General features: G+C 37.6%; 1 protein-coding gene across 1 annotated transcript in view; it reads left to right on the top strand.

The window, feature by feature from the left end:
• Positions 1-19003, top strand: part of LOC107553695 (ankyrin-3-like) — an 87206-nt gene that overhangs the window by 19025 nt on the left and 49178 nt on the right. Inside the window, exons 6-20 of the mRNA XM_016236005.1 lie at positions 1990-2013; positions 4477-4575; positions 5235-5333; positions 6480-6578; positions 8060-8257; positions 8693-8791; positions 9001-9099; positions 9809-9907; positions 10065-10262; positions 10939-11037; positions 13302-13400; positions 14106-14303; positions 14396-14437; positions 15691-15718; positions 16253-16376. Of these exons, the coding sequence (XP_016091491.1) occupies positions 1990-2013; positions 4477-4575; positions 5235-5333; positions 6480-6578; positions 8060-8257; positions 8693-8791; positions 9001-9099; positions 9809-9907; positions 10065-10262; positions 10939-11037; positions 13302-13400; positions 14106-14303; positions 14396-14437; positions 15691-15718; positions 16253-16376 (1604 nt within the window). The remainder of the gene's footprint in view (positions 1-1989; positions 2014-4476; positions 4576-5234; positions 5334-6479; positions 6579-8059; positions 8258-8692; positions 8792-9000; positions 9100-9808; positions 9908-10064; positions 10263-10938; positions 11038-13301; positions 13401-14105; positions 14304-14395; positions 14438-15690; positions 15719-16252; positions 16377-19003) is intronic.

Raw genomic sequence — 19003 nt, 5'->3', positions numbered from 1 at the left:
CTTTGACAGCTCTTTGGTCTTGCCCATGGTGGTGGGAGAGGTTTGAATGGAAGATACACATTCTATGGACTGGTTTCTTTTATACTCATAACAAGATGACATTAGGAGTAATTTCTTAAAGTGACAGGACTAATCTGTGTTCCACTTGGGCACGTAACCAATCTGTGGGAGCCAGAATTCTTGCTGGTTGGTAGGGGATCAAATACTTATTTTATTTACTGTCAATTTATAACCTTTATATAATGTGTTTTTTTTCAGGATTTTTTTGTTGATATTCTGTCTCTATCCGTTAAAATAAACCTACCATAAAAATTATAGACCCTTCATTTTTTTGTAAGTGGTCAAACTTGACAAAATCAGCAGGAGTTAAAATAATTATTTTCCCAACTGTAGAATAGATAAACATGATTATGAAGGGGCCTGAGTCTGTGTCTCTGCTTGATGCTCCATCATCACAAAGTATTGCCCTTTCCTACCTGCACTGTCAGCATCTCTGTGTTGCCATGGGAACAGGGTCACTGAGGTTATAGAAGGGGGTGTAATGGGGGTCTGCCCTCTCCGGGGAAATCTCAGATGATTTCAAAAATATTAAGAATGACAGATTTGCCATGGCAACCTGGCTGTCTGGTTACTGCAGCAATGGTTCATGTTTCATGCATATGAAGTAATTCAAATACAACTTTTCACTTTAATTTATAATTAATTACATTCAAAAGAGCTTGTCACTAAAGTTTGTAACGTCATTTGATCCTCAAACTGTCAACGAAACCTCATAACTCCACCCCGCCTCCATTCAGAATGAAGTGCCTCGCACAGCCTGGAGACCGATTTCCGCTTATTCGCAATGCAAGGGTAAATAAATAACTGATGTTTGAATAAGTGCAGCGTTTTCTTTACTGAAACACTATGTCTGTAAAGGCAAATATTTTGTGTGTGTGTCTGAAGAGCGGAGAAGGGTCTTAGCGTTTGCCGTCTAGTTGTAGCCAATAGGCCTTTACTTTTGTTCTGTTTCAGCTCGATCTCAAGGCACTACGTGCCATAGTCACGAAATTTTGTTCATTGATTCGTGTTCAGTTATAAATATTGTATTAAATATAGAAAATTGTTACAAATGGTAAAAAAAAAAAAATCTCGTTATCTGGTCTCGTTATCTAGGCCTATATGTTTTTTCTTCAGTCTATTGTCCTTATGTCTTGTTTGCATGCTCCATTAATGTTTTATGTTTTGTTAATGTTAAATATGGGATAAATATGGGTTAAATATATAGATAAAAAATGCAACATTTAAAAGTAGCATTTTAATTTGAGTGTATTCAACCATTCTCTAATCCCTTTTCACCGAAATAGCACTAATTCTGGTGCCGCTAGCTGCCTCAGATACAGTCCTTCTAATGACAGACAAAACACAGATCTCCGTCTGAAAAACCAACTCCATTTGATCTTGATTTTCATAAAATGTTAAGTGTCTGATAAAGCCACATTACCAACTCTGATGACGCAGTGTTTAATTGTATTTCTATCCTTTTTCCTATATTTCAGTGCTTAGTGGTATGCCACTGAAATTGTGCCATTTCAGTGCATAGTGGTGTGCCCACTGCCCCCCCCCCCATGCGATGTATGCCACTGCAATACCCTATGGTTTTGTGAAACGCCGCCACTGCAATACCCTATGGTTTTGTGAAACGCCGCCACTGCCTGTGTCTCACTTATTTCATTTAAATCCCAAGGTTTTTACTGAAACAGAATCATGCTGGTCAAATAAATGTATTTCTTATGCACACACCTTCTTTTATAATGTAATCGAGAGCAGATGATCATATACTGTATATGTTTTGCTTTTAATTGTGATTTATGTGTTATTTTTTTCCTCTAACTCGCTCACCCACACTTAGTCCTGTTTTTAGATATGTGTATTTTGTTTCTTTGTTTTCGTTTACCTGTCAGTGTTCACTAACTGCCCATTCTCTCCTTTCCTCACGTCTCAACATAGATGATGGTGAATAGAACGACAGAGGTATACCCATGATAAACATTAAGCTGTTGACCCCCACCTCCACCCCTGCTTTGCCTAGAACACCCCCTAGTGTTGCTCCCACCCTTGTTGTACCATCTCTATTTTTGTATCATTTCCTGTTTTCTCTTCTCCTATTGGCTATGTGCCCTCCCTCTCTGGGGATAGAAGAATGAGATCATGCTTTGGGTGGAGGGCTGAAGCATGCTTTGATTTCTGCAGCTACAGGCCGGGGTTCCACATCTCAACATGCAGCTTTCTGATTGGTTATAAGAGTTTTGTGTCAGTGGTTTTGTGTGGTTGCTGGCAATGATGTTGATATTGGTGAATATAAACTGTTAATTCAAGTGTTTCAGTTTTTAGAGCCCATTGATGAGATATTGCTGTTTGTAGAGAGGTTTTCACAAAAGGTTACCTCAACATGTGAATTAAAATATCACTAGATCTAGGGTACTTTTGCGGGACAATATGTAGATCAAACATGATAGTTGCAATAGCTCACATTTAAGGGGACACCGTGATATCACAATAGGAGTTTTAACTTTAGGCAACTACAATTTAATTTAATTTAATTTAATTTAATTTAATTTCATTTCATTATTTCATTTCATTGATCTAGTCCTCCAAAATATTGATGTGTCCCTTTAAATGATAATTTGCCACCACCTTCATTATTCAATCATCAATTGATTGTGGAAGAAATACCTAGAATTTAATAATTTAAAGAGTCTATATTGCAGGAATTAAAATGGCATTTGTCAAACCATTTCATGGAGTCTTTAAGACCTATAACGTTATAAAATATAGCATAAAATATTCACAAACTTTTTGTTTTTGCAACAAAGCTATTTACCGTTGCAATAGCTCACATTTAAGGGGACACCGTGATATCACAATAGGAGTTTTAACTTTAGGCAACTACAATTTAATTTAATTTAATTTAATTTAATTTCATTATTTCATTTCATTGATCTAGTCCTCCAAAATATTGATGTGTCCCTTTAAATGATAATTTGCCACCACCTTCATTATTCAATCATCAATTGATTGTGGAAGAAATACCTAGAATTTAATAATTTAAAGAGTCTATATTGCAGGAATTAAAATGGCATTTGTCAAACCATTTCATGGAGTCTTTAAGACCTATAACGTTATAAAATATAGCATAAAATATTCACAAACTTTTTGTTTTTGCAACAAAGCTATTTACTATTTAACTATTATAAAATTATCTGGTTTGATTTTCTTATGCCAAACAAGAATAATTGCAGTACAGTATTTTGGACTGTGTGAAAAGGTTTAAAAAGTTTGTGAAAGTCCATCTGGCATTTTGGAGATTCAAAGATAATTCATTAGAATTAGTATTACATAATGCAAAGGTCACTTCACTGGCAAATCCTGCTACAGTAGAAGTGAGAAAATGGTACATTTTAATTTTGACCTTTTAAACAGCTTTTATTACTAACTGGAAGTAGCATGTTGTTCCTTTGAGCATTATATATTTGAGCATTAGATATTGTATTCATTTGGTTTGGCTGTGAAAGAGGAACCCGGCTGGCCAGCTACAGAGATGAGATGGTCTGGTTGTTTAGTCCTCCCTCCCTGGAGCTTGTGCATGGGCCTTTAGACAAATCAATGAAACAGCTCGAAATCTGTTGCAGTTTAGAATTGTTGCAATGTTGCAAAAAGAATGCATGGTCAGATTTGCTTACATGGCAAGCAACAGCAGTTTGGCTGGATAGAATTATAGTTCACAGTTTTGCATGATAGAGAACATTGCCAAATTGCAAACTAACAGTAACAAGCACATGTAAAGAGCTAAGCACAATGTTCCAAGTCCATGAACTCATCCCAGGAAATAATTCTGTGCATAAACATTTAAAGGGTTTTCTGAGTGAATAGAAATTTGAATGCATTGATCATGATGACTCTATCGCGATACTCTATGAGAATGTTTATTCAATTCTCCCCATAGGTAACAGTATGTGTTGTCTGTAGTCTAGAGTCAGTTCTGTAAATGTCATAGTCTATTAGTGTGCAACTGGAAATGTTTAAACCCCTGCTGTTTTTCCATTTGCGCCTGTGGCTAATAATTGCAATAATTCCCCTCAAAATGGGTGGAGCCCCGTTCCCTTGGAAATAAGAGCGCAAACAGAGGCAGGGAAGGGTTATGCTGAGCACCACCTGCTTTGTGTTGGATTATTGGCTAATTGAGATGGAAATCTCCATGACTGGAAGGCCTGCAGGACACCTCCATCTTGCTTTAACAGCTACGTCTCATATTCAAAATGAGAGGATCATTTAGTAGTAAGAGGATCATATGTAGTAGTAAGAGAACTCACTGTCTTCAGATAATCCCAAACTGAAGCCATATTTACAAAAAGACATGTCTAAAGGAAGCACAGGTAGCTAAATGGGCTAAATAATTGTTTTAACCATTCTGTTCTTTGTCTTTCTTTTCATCAGAGCGGTTTCACTCCTCTCCACATTGCCGCCCACTATGGAAACATCAACGTAGCAACACTACTGTTAAATAGAGGAGCAGCAGTGGACTTCATGGCAAGGGTAAAATCACAACACCATCTACTGCTTCGATTGACCAATTTTAACAGATTATAGGGCAAACGGTCCCCCATAATCTGTTAAAATCTTCTCTTTGACTTTATGCTAAATGCTTTGGAGTCCACACTTTTGAATAGATCATTCAGGTGCACTGATTCCCATTCAAAATGCAGCTAGACTTGGTTTCATTATGACTGTGGTCATGTAGTTCCTCTGAGCATCACACGGGGACAGTATTGCATTAATGTTGTACAGTATTGTCACCAGACTGAAGCCTAAAATGCTCCATAAGTGTTCTGGTGAATGAGCTAAATGACCTGCCTAAGGCTCTTTGTGAGCAAACATGCTCACATGTACAGTATGTGCCTGTGTACATGTGCCAAATGCTCTCCCAGCTGAACTCTCTAAACTGTCATATGGTCGGCACAGTCCAAACAAACTCATGTATGAATCTGCTTCAGCCTGAGGGTCACATGCACATGGTCACAATGCATGTCGTATGCCATTTAGAATATTTTGTATTTTGTCACAGAAATATATATTATTGTTTTTTCATACTTAGTCATTTTGATTTAATCTCTGTGAAGTGGGATTGTAATTTGTGATTGTGTCGCTCTTATACCTGCTGTGTGTCTTATGCTGTTTGTGTGGGTTGCATACAGAATGACATCACTCCACTGCATGTGGCGGCTAAGAGAGGGAATGGAAACATGGTTAAGTTGCTGCTGGACCGAGGAGCAAAAATTGATGCCAAGACCAAGGTAACACACATACAAACACACATAAGCACATGCTGTACTACAAATTAACTGCAAGTTTAACTACAAATTATACTACCATTCAAATGTTTGGGGCTGTTAAGATTTTTTAAATGTTGTTGAAAGAATGCTGCATTTATTTGATCAGAAATATAGTAAAAATAGTAATACTGTGAAATAATTAAAAGAACTGTTGTCTATTTTAATATATAATTTATATATGTAAATTATTCCTGTAATGTCAAAGCTAAATTTTTACAATTTTTACAGTGTCACAATGTTCAAAAGATTTAATTAATAAATATATTTTTCCAGCCCCAAACTTTTGAACTTTTGAATACACATATGGCAAAATACTATTTGTACAGGAATAACAAGAGAGTTGTTGTCTAAGTGAATCTGTGCTTCAGTGTGCTTCACTTTAAGGAAATTGTCAGGTGGCTTCTTAGGCTGTTCTCACCCTTTGACCTCAGTGATATCACAGATGAGATCAAGTTTCAGTTTATTATATAGACACACAATGGCCTAATGGCTAGAGAGTCTGACTTGCAGCCCAAAGGTTGTGGGTTCGAGTCTCGGTACCGGCAGGGATTGGAGGTGGGGGGAGTGAATGTACAGCTCTCATCCACCTTCAATACTACGACTGAGGTGAGACCCTTGAGCAAGGCACTGAACACCCAACTGCTGCCCACTGCTCTGTGTGTGTGTGTTCACTACTCACTGCTGTGTGTGTTCACTTGGATGGGTTAAATGCAGAGCACTAATTCCAAGTATGGGACTATACTTGGCTACACGTCATGTCACTTTAACAATACAATTTGGTGACCGAAAATCATAAAATAAATATAAATGTATAAATACAATTAAATAAATAAATAAACAAGTCTTCATCATAGGCACATTGGTAAAGGTAACTTTCAGGCAAGATCCAAAGAAGTAAACTGCAATATATTACTGCATAAAGTGAATAGCTTTGCAAGAAATATTAAACAGGTCAGCATGTAGTGTCAGTGGAGCATCTGGAGGTGCTGAGGTTTGTCTGTTGTATCAGCTGTTTTTAAGAGTATGATCTCAGAGTGTACTTTTTAATATTATGTATCGTTTTATCTTTGTGTTTGCTTGTACGTGTGTGTCTGTGTGTGTGTATAGGACGGTTTAACCCCTCTGCATTGCGGCGCACGCAGTGGGCATGAGCAGGTTGTTGAGATGCTGCTGGACAGGGGAGCTCCCATCTTGTCTAAGACCAAAGTAAGACCACTGCTTTTCTGACCCCAAGAATAATTCTGCCCCTTTTATGTGTGTGTGAGTATGTTTGATCACCAATTTTCCCATAATTTCTGCATATGCTTCCATACAAGACTGCCCCCATGTGGCCATTGTTTCTACAGACGCGACATGTTCATCATGCCCTCTTCCTGTCTCTCTCTCTTTGCTATCAAATTGTCTCCTGACTGCAGGAAACTGATATTTCACCATAGAACGTTTTATCTTTGTGTTTGCTTGTACGTGTGTGTCTGTGTGTGTGTATAGGACGGTTTAACCCCTCTGCATTGCGGTGCACGCAGTGGGCATGAGCAGGTTGTTGAGATGCTTCTGGACAGGGGAGCTCCCATCTTGTCTAAGACCAAAGTAAGACCACTGCTTTTCTGACCCCAAGAATAATTCTGCCCCTTTTATGTGTGTGTGAGTATGTTTGATCACCAATTTTCCCATAATTTCTGCATATGCTTCCATACAAGACTGCCCCCATGTGGCCATTGTTTCTACAGACGCGACATGTTCATCATGCCCTCTTCCTGTCTCTCTCTCTTTGCTATCAAATTGTCTCCTGACTGCAGGAAACTGATATTTCACCATAGATTGTGGCTTTAGGTGACAAAGCAAGAGGAATTTCCTGTCACACTTACAAGACCCTCAAAATTATTTTTTTGTCATTAATGTGTGGTCACATTTACCATTGTTTGATGAATTTTCAAAGGCGAATCTAGTAATTTCAGTAGAAATCAATGCAATCAAGAATTTCATGTGAGGATGAAAGATTTCCCCAAGTAGTTGGTCAAGTGAATTTGCAGCATGAGCAACAGACAGTTGCTTGGTTTGAAAGTGACAACTTTGTGAGCTGTGCTTTATATACATCACTACACCAATGACAATAGACAATGGACCATTTTTGGCTCACCAAAATTCATTAATGTGACTGCACTTTTATTTTAATCTATCACTAGTAGTCAACTGATGTATTGCCAAGGCTCATATATTGATCAATATTTGGCATTTTCTAAATATCTGCATATGTGATCTTTTTTTCCCTTTCGGCCGATAAGTGTTGGAAGCTTTTATTTTGACAATGCCAGCATCTTCATGTCATATTTACTGATACTGTAAAATTAGTGTTACCTTAATTTTCCAGATAAGATTACAGAATGAAGAAGTTGCTAAAGCAATCTTTTGCATGTTTTAACAAATTAAAAAAAAAATTCAAATCATTTGTTTAAAATTTAGTAAATATTATGTAAAACTAATTTAAATTTAGTTGCAGCAAAGGACATATTTTTTTACCTATTTATTTTGTTTTCTATCTTTAAAATTAAATTAAGTGTATTAGTTTTATGGCGACCATCAGCCAAGATATTGGATTTTGCCACCAAAAAAAAAATCCATTGATTAACCACTATCTGTTTCCATTAATCTTGTTTAAATGTACATTGCTATTTTTTGGTTTGCTATAGAACGGTCTGTCTCCGCTGCACATGGCGGCCCAAGGGGATCACCTGAACTGTGTCCAGCTGCTCCTTCAGCACAATGCTCCCGTGGATGATGTCACCAATGATTACCTGACGGCACTGCACGTGGCCGCTCACTGCGGACATTACAAAGTGGCCAAAGTCATCGTAGACAAGAAGGCCAACCCTAACGCTAAAGCCCTGGTGAGAGCAGAGAGAAAAAGAGAGCCATACACATTCAAACTCAGAAAATACCCTCGTGCTGTTTCCTTTCTTTCTGCATTTCTTTCTTGGGGTGACTAGGTTCATTTTCCTCTGTTAACAGATGTAGCTGTATGAATGTTAATCTCTCGCTTCACAAAGACAAAAACAGTTGTGGCAGGGAGGCTGACACAATGCGAGCGTGTTGCCATTGTAATACTGAGACATTCTCAGGACAGTTTAAAAATAAACCTGAACCTCAGAAATAACTTGATGTAAAGTTTAAAACAGTTAATTTGAACAGTGACTCACAGCTTTATTACTGAACACCGGGGGTTTATTCAACCAGAGGAAGGTTTTTGTGGTTACCCACCTCTGGTAAAGGTGGGTGTGGTGGCATCTCAGTCAAGCAGAGCATGTTTGTGTCTACATCAACAGAACGGTTTCACACCTCTTCATATTGCCTGCAAGAAGAACCGAGTGAAGGTGATGGAACTGCTGCTGAAACATGGGGCATCACTGCAGGCAGTCACTGAGGTATGAGAGAAATATGAGGATTGAATGTTTATTGATAACTTGTGTGATATTGAATTATCACTAGAAACACTAAGCACTAGAAATTCATCGTTTAGTTTTGAATGGAGTTTAATGCACACAGTTTTAGTGTATATGCTTGGGAAATGTAATAGCACAAGCAGTTTTATATATGTTTCAAAGTATGTTTGTGTTTTGTTTGGTTGTTTTAGTCGGGGTTGACGCCCATCCATGTTGCTGCATTTATGGGTCATGAGAACATAGTGAAACAGCTCACGCATCATGGAGCCTCACCCAACACCACCAATGTGGTACGTTTCCTCTTTAAGTACAGTGTCACTCAAAGATACATTATATGTACTGTGAGTCATTCTGTGAAACTTTTACATTTGTAAATGCATTTCTATCATCTTAAACATTCTGTCAGACATGGAATATATTAATTTGTTGGCATTGTGCAACATCAAGAAAAATTAACACAAATGAAATTATATAAATAAAATTATGTATTATAGAAAAAATAGAAAACATACAAAAATGTATTGATATTTTATGTGACTGGATTGACATATTTTGTTTGATTAATTTTGTCAAGCATTAAAAAACAACAAATTATGAATGTTGAATGAAAGAAAAACTTGTCTGCCTTTGAACGTGGTCTTGCGAAGACTCAAATTATTTCACTATAAATAACTGTTAATTATTATTTTGAGGTGGATATTTTAAATTAAAATGCTTTCTTAATATAATTTTTATAATTATAATTGTTCTTAATATATGTAAAATGTGATTGCAGTGTGAATGAGAAAATCAATATAAAATGTATATTTTTTTATTTAATTTAAAGTTTTGATACATTTTTTATGCATAATAAAATTCATAGACTTCTTTGATTTTTTTCTTTCATTAGAAATACTCCATCACACAATATTATTATGTACTGATGAGTTTAAAATTAATTTTGTATTAATATATTAAAGCTTACAACTCACATGCACTTCATCAAATGTTGTGTTATAGAGAGGTGAAACAGCATTGCACATGGCAGCAAGGGCCGGCCAGGTTGATGTTGTCAGATACCTGCTACAGAGTGGTGCTAAAGTGGACATCAAAGCCAAGGTGAGACACACACCTTAGCTCAAATTTGAATAAACCACTGTCCACATCCCACCACACACATAATTAGAACATGACAGATGATAAATGAGATTTTCAGATTTGCCTCTCATCACTGTCTCTCTCTTTCACTTTCTATTCCCATAATGACAATTTTTAGGATGACCAAACAGCCCTGCATATAGCAAGCCGTCTGGGAAAGGGGGAGATTGTGCAGCAGCTGCTGCAGAAGGGGGCGTTACCCAATGCTGCCACCACTTCTGGCTACACCCCTCTCCACCTTGCCGCCCGTGAGGGTCATCAGGAGATAGCAGCTCTCCTGCTGGAGCAGGGAACATCCCTCTCTGCAGCAACTAAGGTGTGTATGTGTCTGTACTGTGTGACCACATACAGTGGGGCTCATAAGTCTGAGACCACAGTAAACATTTGGAATTTAAAATCTAATTTAAATGTGGATGTTAGCAAAGTTTTAGGACTTTAGGAAAAATGTAACCAAAGAAGTTATGATGTAAAATGAAGAAAAGATTCATTAACGTTTGGAGTCACTACAAGTTTTTTGGTAAGAAATGGATACTTTTATTTAGCAAGTATGCATTAAATTGATCAGAAGTGACAGTAAAGACATTTATAATTTTAAAAAAGATTAAATGACTACATAAATAAAGAATAAATGACTATCTATTCATCATATAATGCTGAAAAAAAATGTTTTTCACATGTTTTCCAAAAAATAAAAAATTAAGCAGCATAACTGTTTTCATTATTGATAATAATAAGAAATGTTTTTTGAGCACCAAATCAGCATATTATAATGATTTCTGAAGGATCATGAGACACTGAAGACTGGAGTAATGGCTGCTTTTTTGATTAAATAAATAAAGAGACAAAGTGAACATTAGAGACATATGTGGTTTTTGTGCATAGTTGTTTATCCTTTAAGCTGACTCTGTCCTAATGAAAATAACAAAACTATGGATCTTTTTCACCCTTTTTTGTTCTCTCCCCTTCTTTTGTTCCCGCATATACATCCACAGAAGGGGTTCACTCCCCTGCATGTGGCTGCAAAGTATGGGCAGTTGGAAGTGGCCAATCTTCTGCTGCAGAAAAAAGCTGCGCCGGATGCAGCAGGAAAGGTTGGTAAACAAATCCATCATGCAACATTATGCACACAACAACATGCACAAGCACATCTACAAATATGCCCATATATGCATGGCAGTTTACATTTGTTTACATAACACATCTTAGTCCTGTCCCAAATGGTGATGTGGACTTCACTCATGCTTGTTCATGGGGTGTCCCATTAGTCCTCAAAAGTCAGAAAAAAATAGGGCACTGGTCAAACATTTACTCTAATGTAATGAAATATTTGTTTAAAGTACTTACAAAAAAATAGTCAGATAACATGGCATTTTTTGAATTCCCTTTAATGAAGAAGCCTGATTTTTGTAGCCAGATGGTGTAGTTACAACATCGACCAGCAGGGTCTAACTGGGCCAAGCTAACCAGACAAACCGTGACGCCTTAAACCACAAGGGCCAAGGGCGTCATTTGGGACAGGGCCTTCATTTGTCATCATCTGTTCATCTATGTCAACCTTTCTTCACTATTCTTGCGCTACATAGTATGACTGTCAACTAGCTTTATTGAGAGACTCACAGAGCTGACCAGTTTTGCTGATTTTCCTGTGTGTCATTAAGTCAGCTGTGCTGTCATGAGGGGTCTGGTTTCCTTAACATAGATTAAGCTTTTTAATAAGTACAACAATACAGATAAGAAAATATGACACAGAAGCTTAAAGGAGTGGGTTAACCAAAAATGCATTTTTTGCTGAAAATGTACTTACCCTCAGGAAATCCAAGATGTAGATGAGTTTGTTTCATTGGAAAAGATTTGGAGAAATTTAACTTTACATCACTTGCTCACCAATGGATCATCTGCAGTGAATGGGTGCCGTCAGAATGAGACTTACAAAAAAATAGTCAGATAACATGGCGTTTTTTGAATTCCCTTTAATGAAGAAGCCTGATTTTTGTAGCCAGATGGTGTAGTTACAACATCGACCAGCAGGGTCTAACTGGGCCAAGCTAACCAGACAAACCGTGACGCCTTAAACCACAAGGGCCAAGGGCGTCATTTGGGACAGGGCCTTCATTTGTCATCATCTGTTCATCTATGTTAACCTTTCTTCACTATTCTTGCGCTACATAGTATGACTGTCAACTAGCTTTATTGAGAGACTCACAGAGCTGACCAGTTTTGCTGATTTTCCTGTGTGTCATTAAGTCAGCTGTGCTGTCATGAGGGGTCTGGTTTCCTTAACATAGATTAAGCTTTTTAATAAGTACAACAATACAGATAAGAAAATATGACACAGAAGCTTAAAGGAGTGGGTTAACCAAAAATGCATTTTTTGCTGAAAATGTACTTACCCTCAGGAAATCCAAGATGTAGATGAGTTTGTTTCATTGGAAAAGATTTGGAGAAATTTAACTTTACATCACTTGCTCACCAATGGATCATCTGCAGTGAATGGGTGCCGTCAGAATGAGAGTCCAAATAGCTGAAAAAACACAGTAATCCACACAACTCCATCCCGTCAATTAATGTCTTGTGACACGAAAAGCTTCATGTTGTGTTGTTTCATATCTTTATGTCAAGGCATTTTTAACTTCAAACCATTGCTTATGATTAAAATATGAGTTATTATGGATTATGGACTCATATTTTGACCAGAAGCGACGGTCTCAAGTTAAAATGTCTTGATGGATTTGTTACATAACAAACATGCAGCTTTTTTGCTTAACAAGACATTAATTGAAGGACTGGAGTCGAGTCGAGAGTTGCAGTGGATTATTGTGATGTTTTATCAGCTGTTTGGACTCTGATTCTGACGCCACCCATTCACTGCAGATGATCTATTGGTGAGCAAATGATGTAATGCTAAAATTCTCCAAATTTGTTCCAATGATGAAACAAACTCATCTAAATCTTGGATGATCTGAGGGTGAGTAAATTTTCACATTTTTGGGTGAGCTATTCCTTTAATCTGTGTTAAGGAAAGACACACTCATCTTGTGAAAGGTGTTTTTTCGCTTCATACTAAGTGTGAACTCATGGTACTAGCTTAATGTGGTTTGCTGGGAGTTATTCCCTCTAACTTTAACATGGTGTGTCTGTGTGTATGTGTGTGTGTGTGTGTGTGTGTGTGTGTGTGTGTGTGTGTGTGTGTGTGTGTGTGTGTATACACCCACCCATGTGCACACCCATGTACTGTATGTGCTGGCATGCATGCATGCATCCTGTGTTTGTGTGTATGTGTGCATGCATGTTGGTGTTTGTGATTGTGCTGGGGTCTGCTTGTGTGAACGTGCTGGGGTCTGTGTGTATATTGTAGACTGGGTTAACTCCGCTGCATGTGGCTGCTCACTATGATAATCAGAGAGTGGCTCTGTTTCTACTGGACCAGGGAACATCTCCTCATTCTGCTGCGAAGGTACACACACACACTCCAATTTATCGAGACTGGGTTGCTGGATTAACCCTTCCATGCTGTTTGTCATAGAAGACCTAGTGTAACAATTAGTGACCTTACATCAGAGGCGGGCAAAGTACTCAACTCCATTACTTGAGTGAAAGTACAGATATTGCTGGTCAAATATTACTCCATTACAAGTAAAACTGTATGTGCTGGCATGCATGCATGCATCCTGTGTTTGTGTGTATGTGTGCATGCATGTTGGTGTTTGTGATTGTGCTGGGGTCTGCTTGTGTGAACGTGCTGGGGTCTGTGTGTATATTGTAGACTGGGTTAACTCCGCTGCATGTGGCTGCTCACTATGATAATCAGAGAGTGGCTCTGTTTCTACTGGACCAGGGAACATCTCCTCATTCTGCTGCGAAGGTACACACACACACACTCCAACTTATCGAGACTGGGTTACTGGATTAACCCAGAGTTGGAATATCTAGAGTAATGTTAAAGTAGTCACCATGGTAACAGGCTTGGAATTTGAGGGGAATTAAGAGCTTGGATACTTCTTACAGTCTCTGTTTTGCTAAATTTGAGAAATCCTGATTGGTTTGTGTAATCAAGAAAAGTACTTGGGGAAAAAACAAGAAAAGATGATTGCATGCCTGCATAGTATTTCTATTTAAAAATGTCTGTGTCTTTGCATCTTGTTTTTCTCATTCTCTTTAGAATGGCTACACGCCTCTCCATATTGCAGCTAAGAAGAATCAGTTGGAGATTGGGACAACATTGTTGGAGTATGGGGCGGAGTGTAACACAGTGACCCGTCAGGGCATCAGCCCCCTCCACCTCGCCGCACAGGAGGGCAGTGTAGACCTCGTGTCCTTGCTTCTCACCAAACAGGCTAATGTTAATATGGGCAATAAGGTAAACATACTTACATATGCATATTACACACGCACATAGCACACGGTTGAGAATTCGTATTAATTTGACTCACTGTGTGTGTTTATAATCAGAATGGTCTCACGCCGCTGCACCTGGCTGCACAGGATGACAGGGCAACATAAATCATATCTCAAGAGTCACAATGTTTGTGACTTTGTTGTCATGTTCAAATTACATCTGTGGAGGATTTCATAAAGTCTCTAGCTGAAAAGTTGATGTTAAATTGCAGGAAATCTGATAAACTCTATAAGTAAATTAAACTAAACTAAACTGTGGTCTAGTAAACATATAGCTGAAACAAATGTATAAAAAAAACAAGACAATTTTACCTGAGAAACCAAATTGTCAAAGAATATATCTTGCATTAAGTTTGTTTTTCTTTTCATTTTCAAATAGTTTATTTCTGTTTTAAGCAAATATCACTAAATTTAGTTTGGAGCCCCTACAGGGACATGGTGATGGAAAAAAATGTGATTGGAGAAAATATGTATATTTCAATGCTTTTGCATTGCAAAAGTTGTGTATTCTTTTTTAAATATTTTTTTCCCAATGATTTTGTCTTTATTTAGATAGAATGATGTAGAGCAAATGCAAATGCATTGAAATATAATTTTTCCTTCAATCTCATATTTTTCCATCACCATTTGCATGTTTGATTACTGCTCAAAGAAAAAAGTATTTTCTCGGGTAAATTTATCTTGTTTATAGCATTTTAAGATATTTTTTTGGTAAACGATACAAAAATATAGATTAAATAATTATATGATTTTGCAGATCCAAATTTCATGGCTAGCATTTTGGGATATCCCAGAGTTGGAATATCTAGAGTAATGTTAAAGTAGTCACCATGGTAACAGGCTTGGAATTTGAGGGGAATTAAGAGCTTGGATACTTCTTACAGTCTCTGTTTTGCTAAATTTGAGAAATCCTGATTGGTTTGTGTAATCAAGAAAAGTACTTGGGGAAAAAAACAAGAAAAGATGATCGCATGCCTGCATAGTATTTCTATTTAAAAATGTCTGTGTCTTTGCATCTTGTTTTTCTCATTCTCTTTAGAATGGCTACACGCCTCTCCATATTGCAGCTAATTATCTGACCATCTGAAAAGTGCCCCAAACCCACTTAAAACTAGTCAACGGACCAGCAAACAGTCTTATAGATTGATTCAAACGGTTTGTTTATTTTCATAAAACAATAAAATCAGATACAGGTTATCATATTTGTGAATTTGTTATTTGAAAATGTAATTTCTGAAATTAAATTGATATAAATTATTTCAAATGTTCCCTGCTTTTAAAAACAGCTTAAAGAACATAAGAATGCCAGCCTAAGATAATTTAACGTTACTGGTCTTACCTGGTTTAAGCTGAAGTCCCAGTTTGACCTGCATGAAAGTGCCCCGGACCCTTCTAAAACTAGCAAACAGACCATGCTGAGACACTAGTAAAACCAGCCTTTGCTGGTTGTAGCTGCTTTTTTTTAATTATTATTTTTTTATCAGGTTTAAGAGGGTGTAATGGAAACTTGCTTCATAGCAGGAGACGCAGTGGTGTGGTGTCCTGATGCAGCATAATGTTTCTTCTATTAATAGTCAGTGAAATATTGCCACCTAAGTATCTGTTATTCACGGTGGGACAGAAAAACACCCAGGTGTTACGTGACATCAATTAATAATCTAGAAGCTGCAAGCTGGATGTTTGCGTGACGCAAGATGGACTGGTAGGTTCACCCCACAAGAAATGAACCACAATTTATTACCACTGTGCATTTGAACAAGACACTTAACTTCAGATTGCTCTGAAGTAAGTCACTTTGGGGTTTATTTAATTAGAGCAACATGGGGGGAAATAATTGCCGCAGCTACTGATAGGTCACCTTACCAGTTCACCTTCAAGTGAGCTAACCTTCGGCCTGTCTCATTCCTGCAGGTGAAGATGCGATGACCGGCGAGACTGAGAAGTATCTTCGGCCACAGGACCTGAGGGAGTTAGGGGATGACTCCTTGCCACAGGAGGGGTACATGGGTTTCAGTATTGGAGCCCGCTCTGCCAGGTAATAGCAGTCATTTACATTTTATGTATGGATGCTTGCTTATTTGCGAAGCTGTTTGTTCCTTATGCTGGTTCTCTATGAGTAGCAAATGTATATGGAGTTGCTATGGCACAAGTAGATGGCTTTTTGGAGGTGTTTTTAGATGGAGGATTCAGGTGTTCAGGTGGTCTTCACTAAAAGTGTTAGTACTGTCTTCGTGTATTGGCTTTTAGTCTGCATTAATAATAATGCTTCAAGATAAAAGAAGGTTGGAAACATGAGGAATGAGGGATAATCAAATCTCGGTCAGATTTATTTTGCATTCAGCGCTGTCAATCTTCATATCTTGTTGTTTACTGGAAATAAACACTACGATTTTAGTTCTCTGGAAACTGTTCCCTACACAAATTCAACTCACCGTGTGTCATTCAAGTTAAAGTGTGCATGACACAAGTGTTTTTAGATGACAGGATAAAACTATGAGAAACTGTTATGCAAATAATAACAGAAAAACACCTGTTATACTTTTAGCGCAGACATTAATATTTTACAGTATTTAAGCTACGATTTTAGTTCTCTGGAAACTGTTCCCTACACAAATTCAACTCACCGTGTGTCATTCAAGTTAAAGTGTGCATGACACAAGTGTTTTTTTAGATGACAGGATAAAACTATGAGAAACTGTTATGCAAATAATAACAGAAAAACACCTGTTATACTTTTAGCGCAGACATTAATATTTTACAGTATTTAATACGGCTGGATGCTGCTCGGATTATTTAATTATTATTTAAATGTACACTTTTAAAACTCAGAATGACGTCAAATACAGTGCCATCTATTTTTACACATGGTCCTCTATTAGTCTTTGTCATGACTGTTCGTTGTCATTAAGCGTTAATTCGGTACCGGAGTAGGAAGGTATTAGCGAGCCGGTTAGAGAAACGGAGGTGTTCAGTTGCGGGAGGGGAGGGGCTGCAGCACGGAGAGAGAGGACAAGCAAGAGTCGCGTTTCTGAGAGAGATTCGGAAAAGATGTTGGCTGTGTCTCAAATCCTCGAGAGTTGTCTACATAAACGTCATTTTGTGCGACATAGACTTGAACATTTTATTAAACTATACAAAACTGTTTTGCAGGTTTAAACAGGTCGTCAAGCTATAACAGAAAAACACCTGTTATACTTTTAGCGCAGACATTAATATTTTACAGTATTTAATATTTAAAAAGAGCATACATTATGCAGTTATCCCACTGGCCACTTCAGCTAAAACTTACGTTCCACAGCTGGGCAACTTTTGCAGAATTTGTAACAGTAACTGGTGTTTGTAAACTCTGATTTTTATCAAATATAAAATCATTGAAATGTTTTAAAGTAACAAAAGAGTACTACGTTGTTGTTGAAACAGAGATATTAGTACAATGCACAACCTGAAAAATGAATGAAATGTAAGATTTATTGAAGATATCAAGTGTAAATAGACTTTGTAAAGAGGATTATGGCTGTAAGTTCTTAAAGCGTAAAGGATGCTCAAATGGCTAATTACAGGCCTAATTTATTGTTAATGGAACATGATCAAATGGATCTTCATCATAACAAACATGATGTCCTTGTAAGCACCATCATCCATATAACCATATGCCAAATTGGATCAGATCACAAAATGTTTGTATTAAATTTGTATTAAATTAAGTTTATCAGAAAAGTTTAGGGCAGAAGATGCACATCTGTGGTGTTTTGTGTTGAAGTACATCCCATTCTCTCATTTAAGAGGTCATTATCAGTTCATCGTGGCTGATGGATGATGAACATAGCAGGTGAGGGAGAGGTGGGACAATAGGATGGAAAGGTGCCACTCCTGTCATGCGAGCATTATGTGGCACAATGGAGCCTGATTTGCTGTTATTGTACAGGACAGTGAGTTCTGATTGGCTGGCTTTTGTGTGCCAGTGGTTATAGAGTTCGAGGACAGGCAATAAAAGACTGAAAACAATTACGTCATTACCGGGAAGGGAACGCTGAGTGACGAAGTCTGGAAAGAGAGTAACTGTTTGTGTGAACGTGAAGGTGTGATCTGATGGATGCAGACCTTGAGTCGCCTTTAGTTATGATGGATTGATCATTTAAATTTTGTGCTCAGAACGCTAGTGTAGCTCAGAGGGAAGAATCAGCTTTATGGTTTGCTGCATTTGGATATTGACAGTACGACTTGCTTGCACAAGAGGCATTAAATAGTCAAATGTGAGTCAAATTAGCTGTATAGATTATTGGTATAATTACGTCATTTGCAAAATACTCAGTATCCCAGCTGCCTAGCCAAGGTAAGACACACTGTTTCATGTCTGAAAATAAGTTTTAATTTTTTTAGAAATATTTGTGCTATTTGGATTGTTATTATTGGAGTTTAGATGATGTTTGTATATCTCATGGATGATATTCTGCCATACAAAGCTTCATATTTTCTACCTCTTTTGTTTTGTTAACATCAGCCTGGCATTGTTTGCTCTTACATAGGGCTACTAATGTTGGTTGTTTTTACCAAACGCACACCCAGTCCTGTCTAGGAGCACAACACATGCTGTGGCAGAGCCTCAGCGCCATGCTTAACTCTCACTGCTTCTGCCACGTCCAGTACATTTTACTGTCTTTT

This window comes from Sinocyclocheilus grahami, unplaced genomic scaffold (assembly GCF_001515645.1).
Source record: "Sinocyclocheilus grahami isolate Dianchi unplaced genomic scaffold, SAMN03320097.WGS_v1.1 scaffold18.1, whole genome shotgun sequence".
NCBI classification, from domain to species: domain Eukaryota; kingdom Metazoa; phylum Chordata; class Actinopteri; order Cypriniformes; family Cyprinidae; genus Sinocyclocheilus; species Sinocyclocheilus grahami.
The sequence above is the reverse complement of the archived record's forward strand: the minus strand, read 5'-3'. Positions and strand labels throughout refer to the sequence as shown.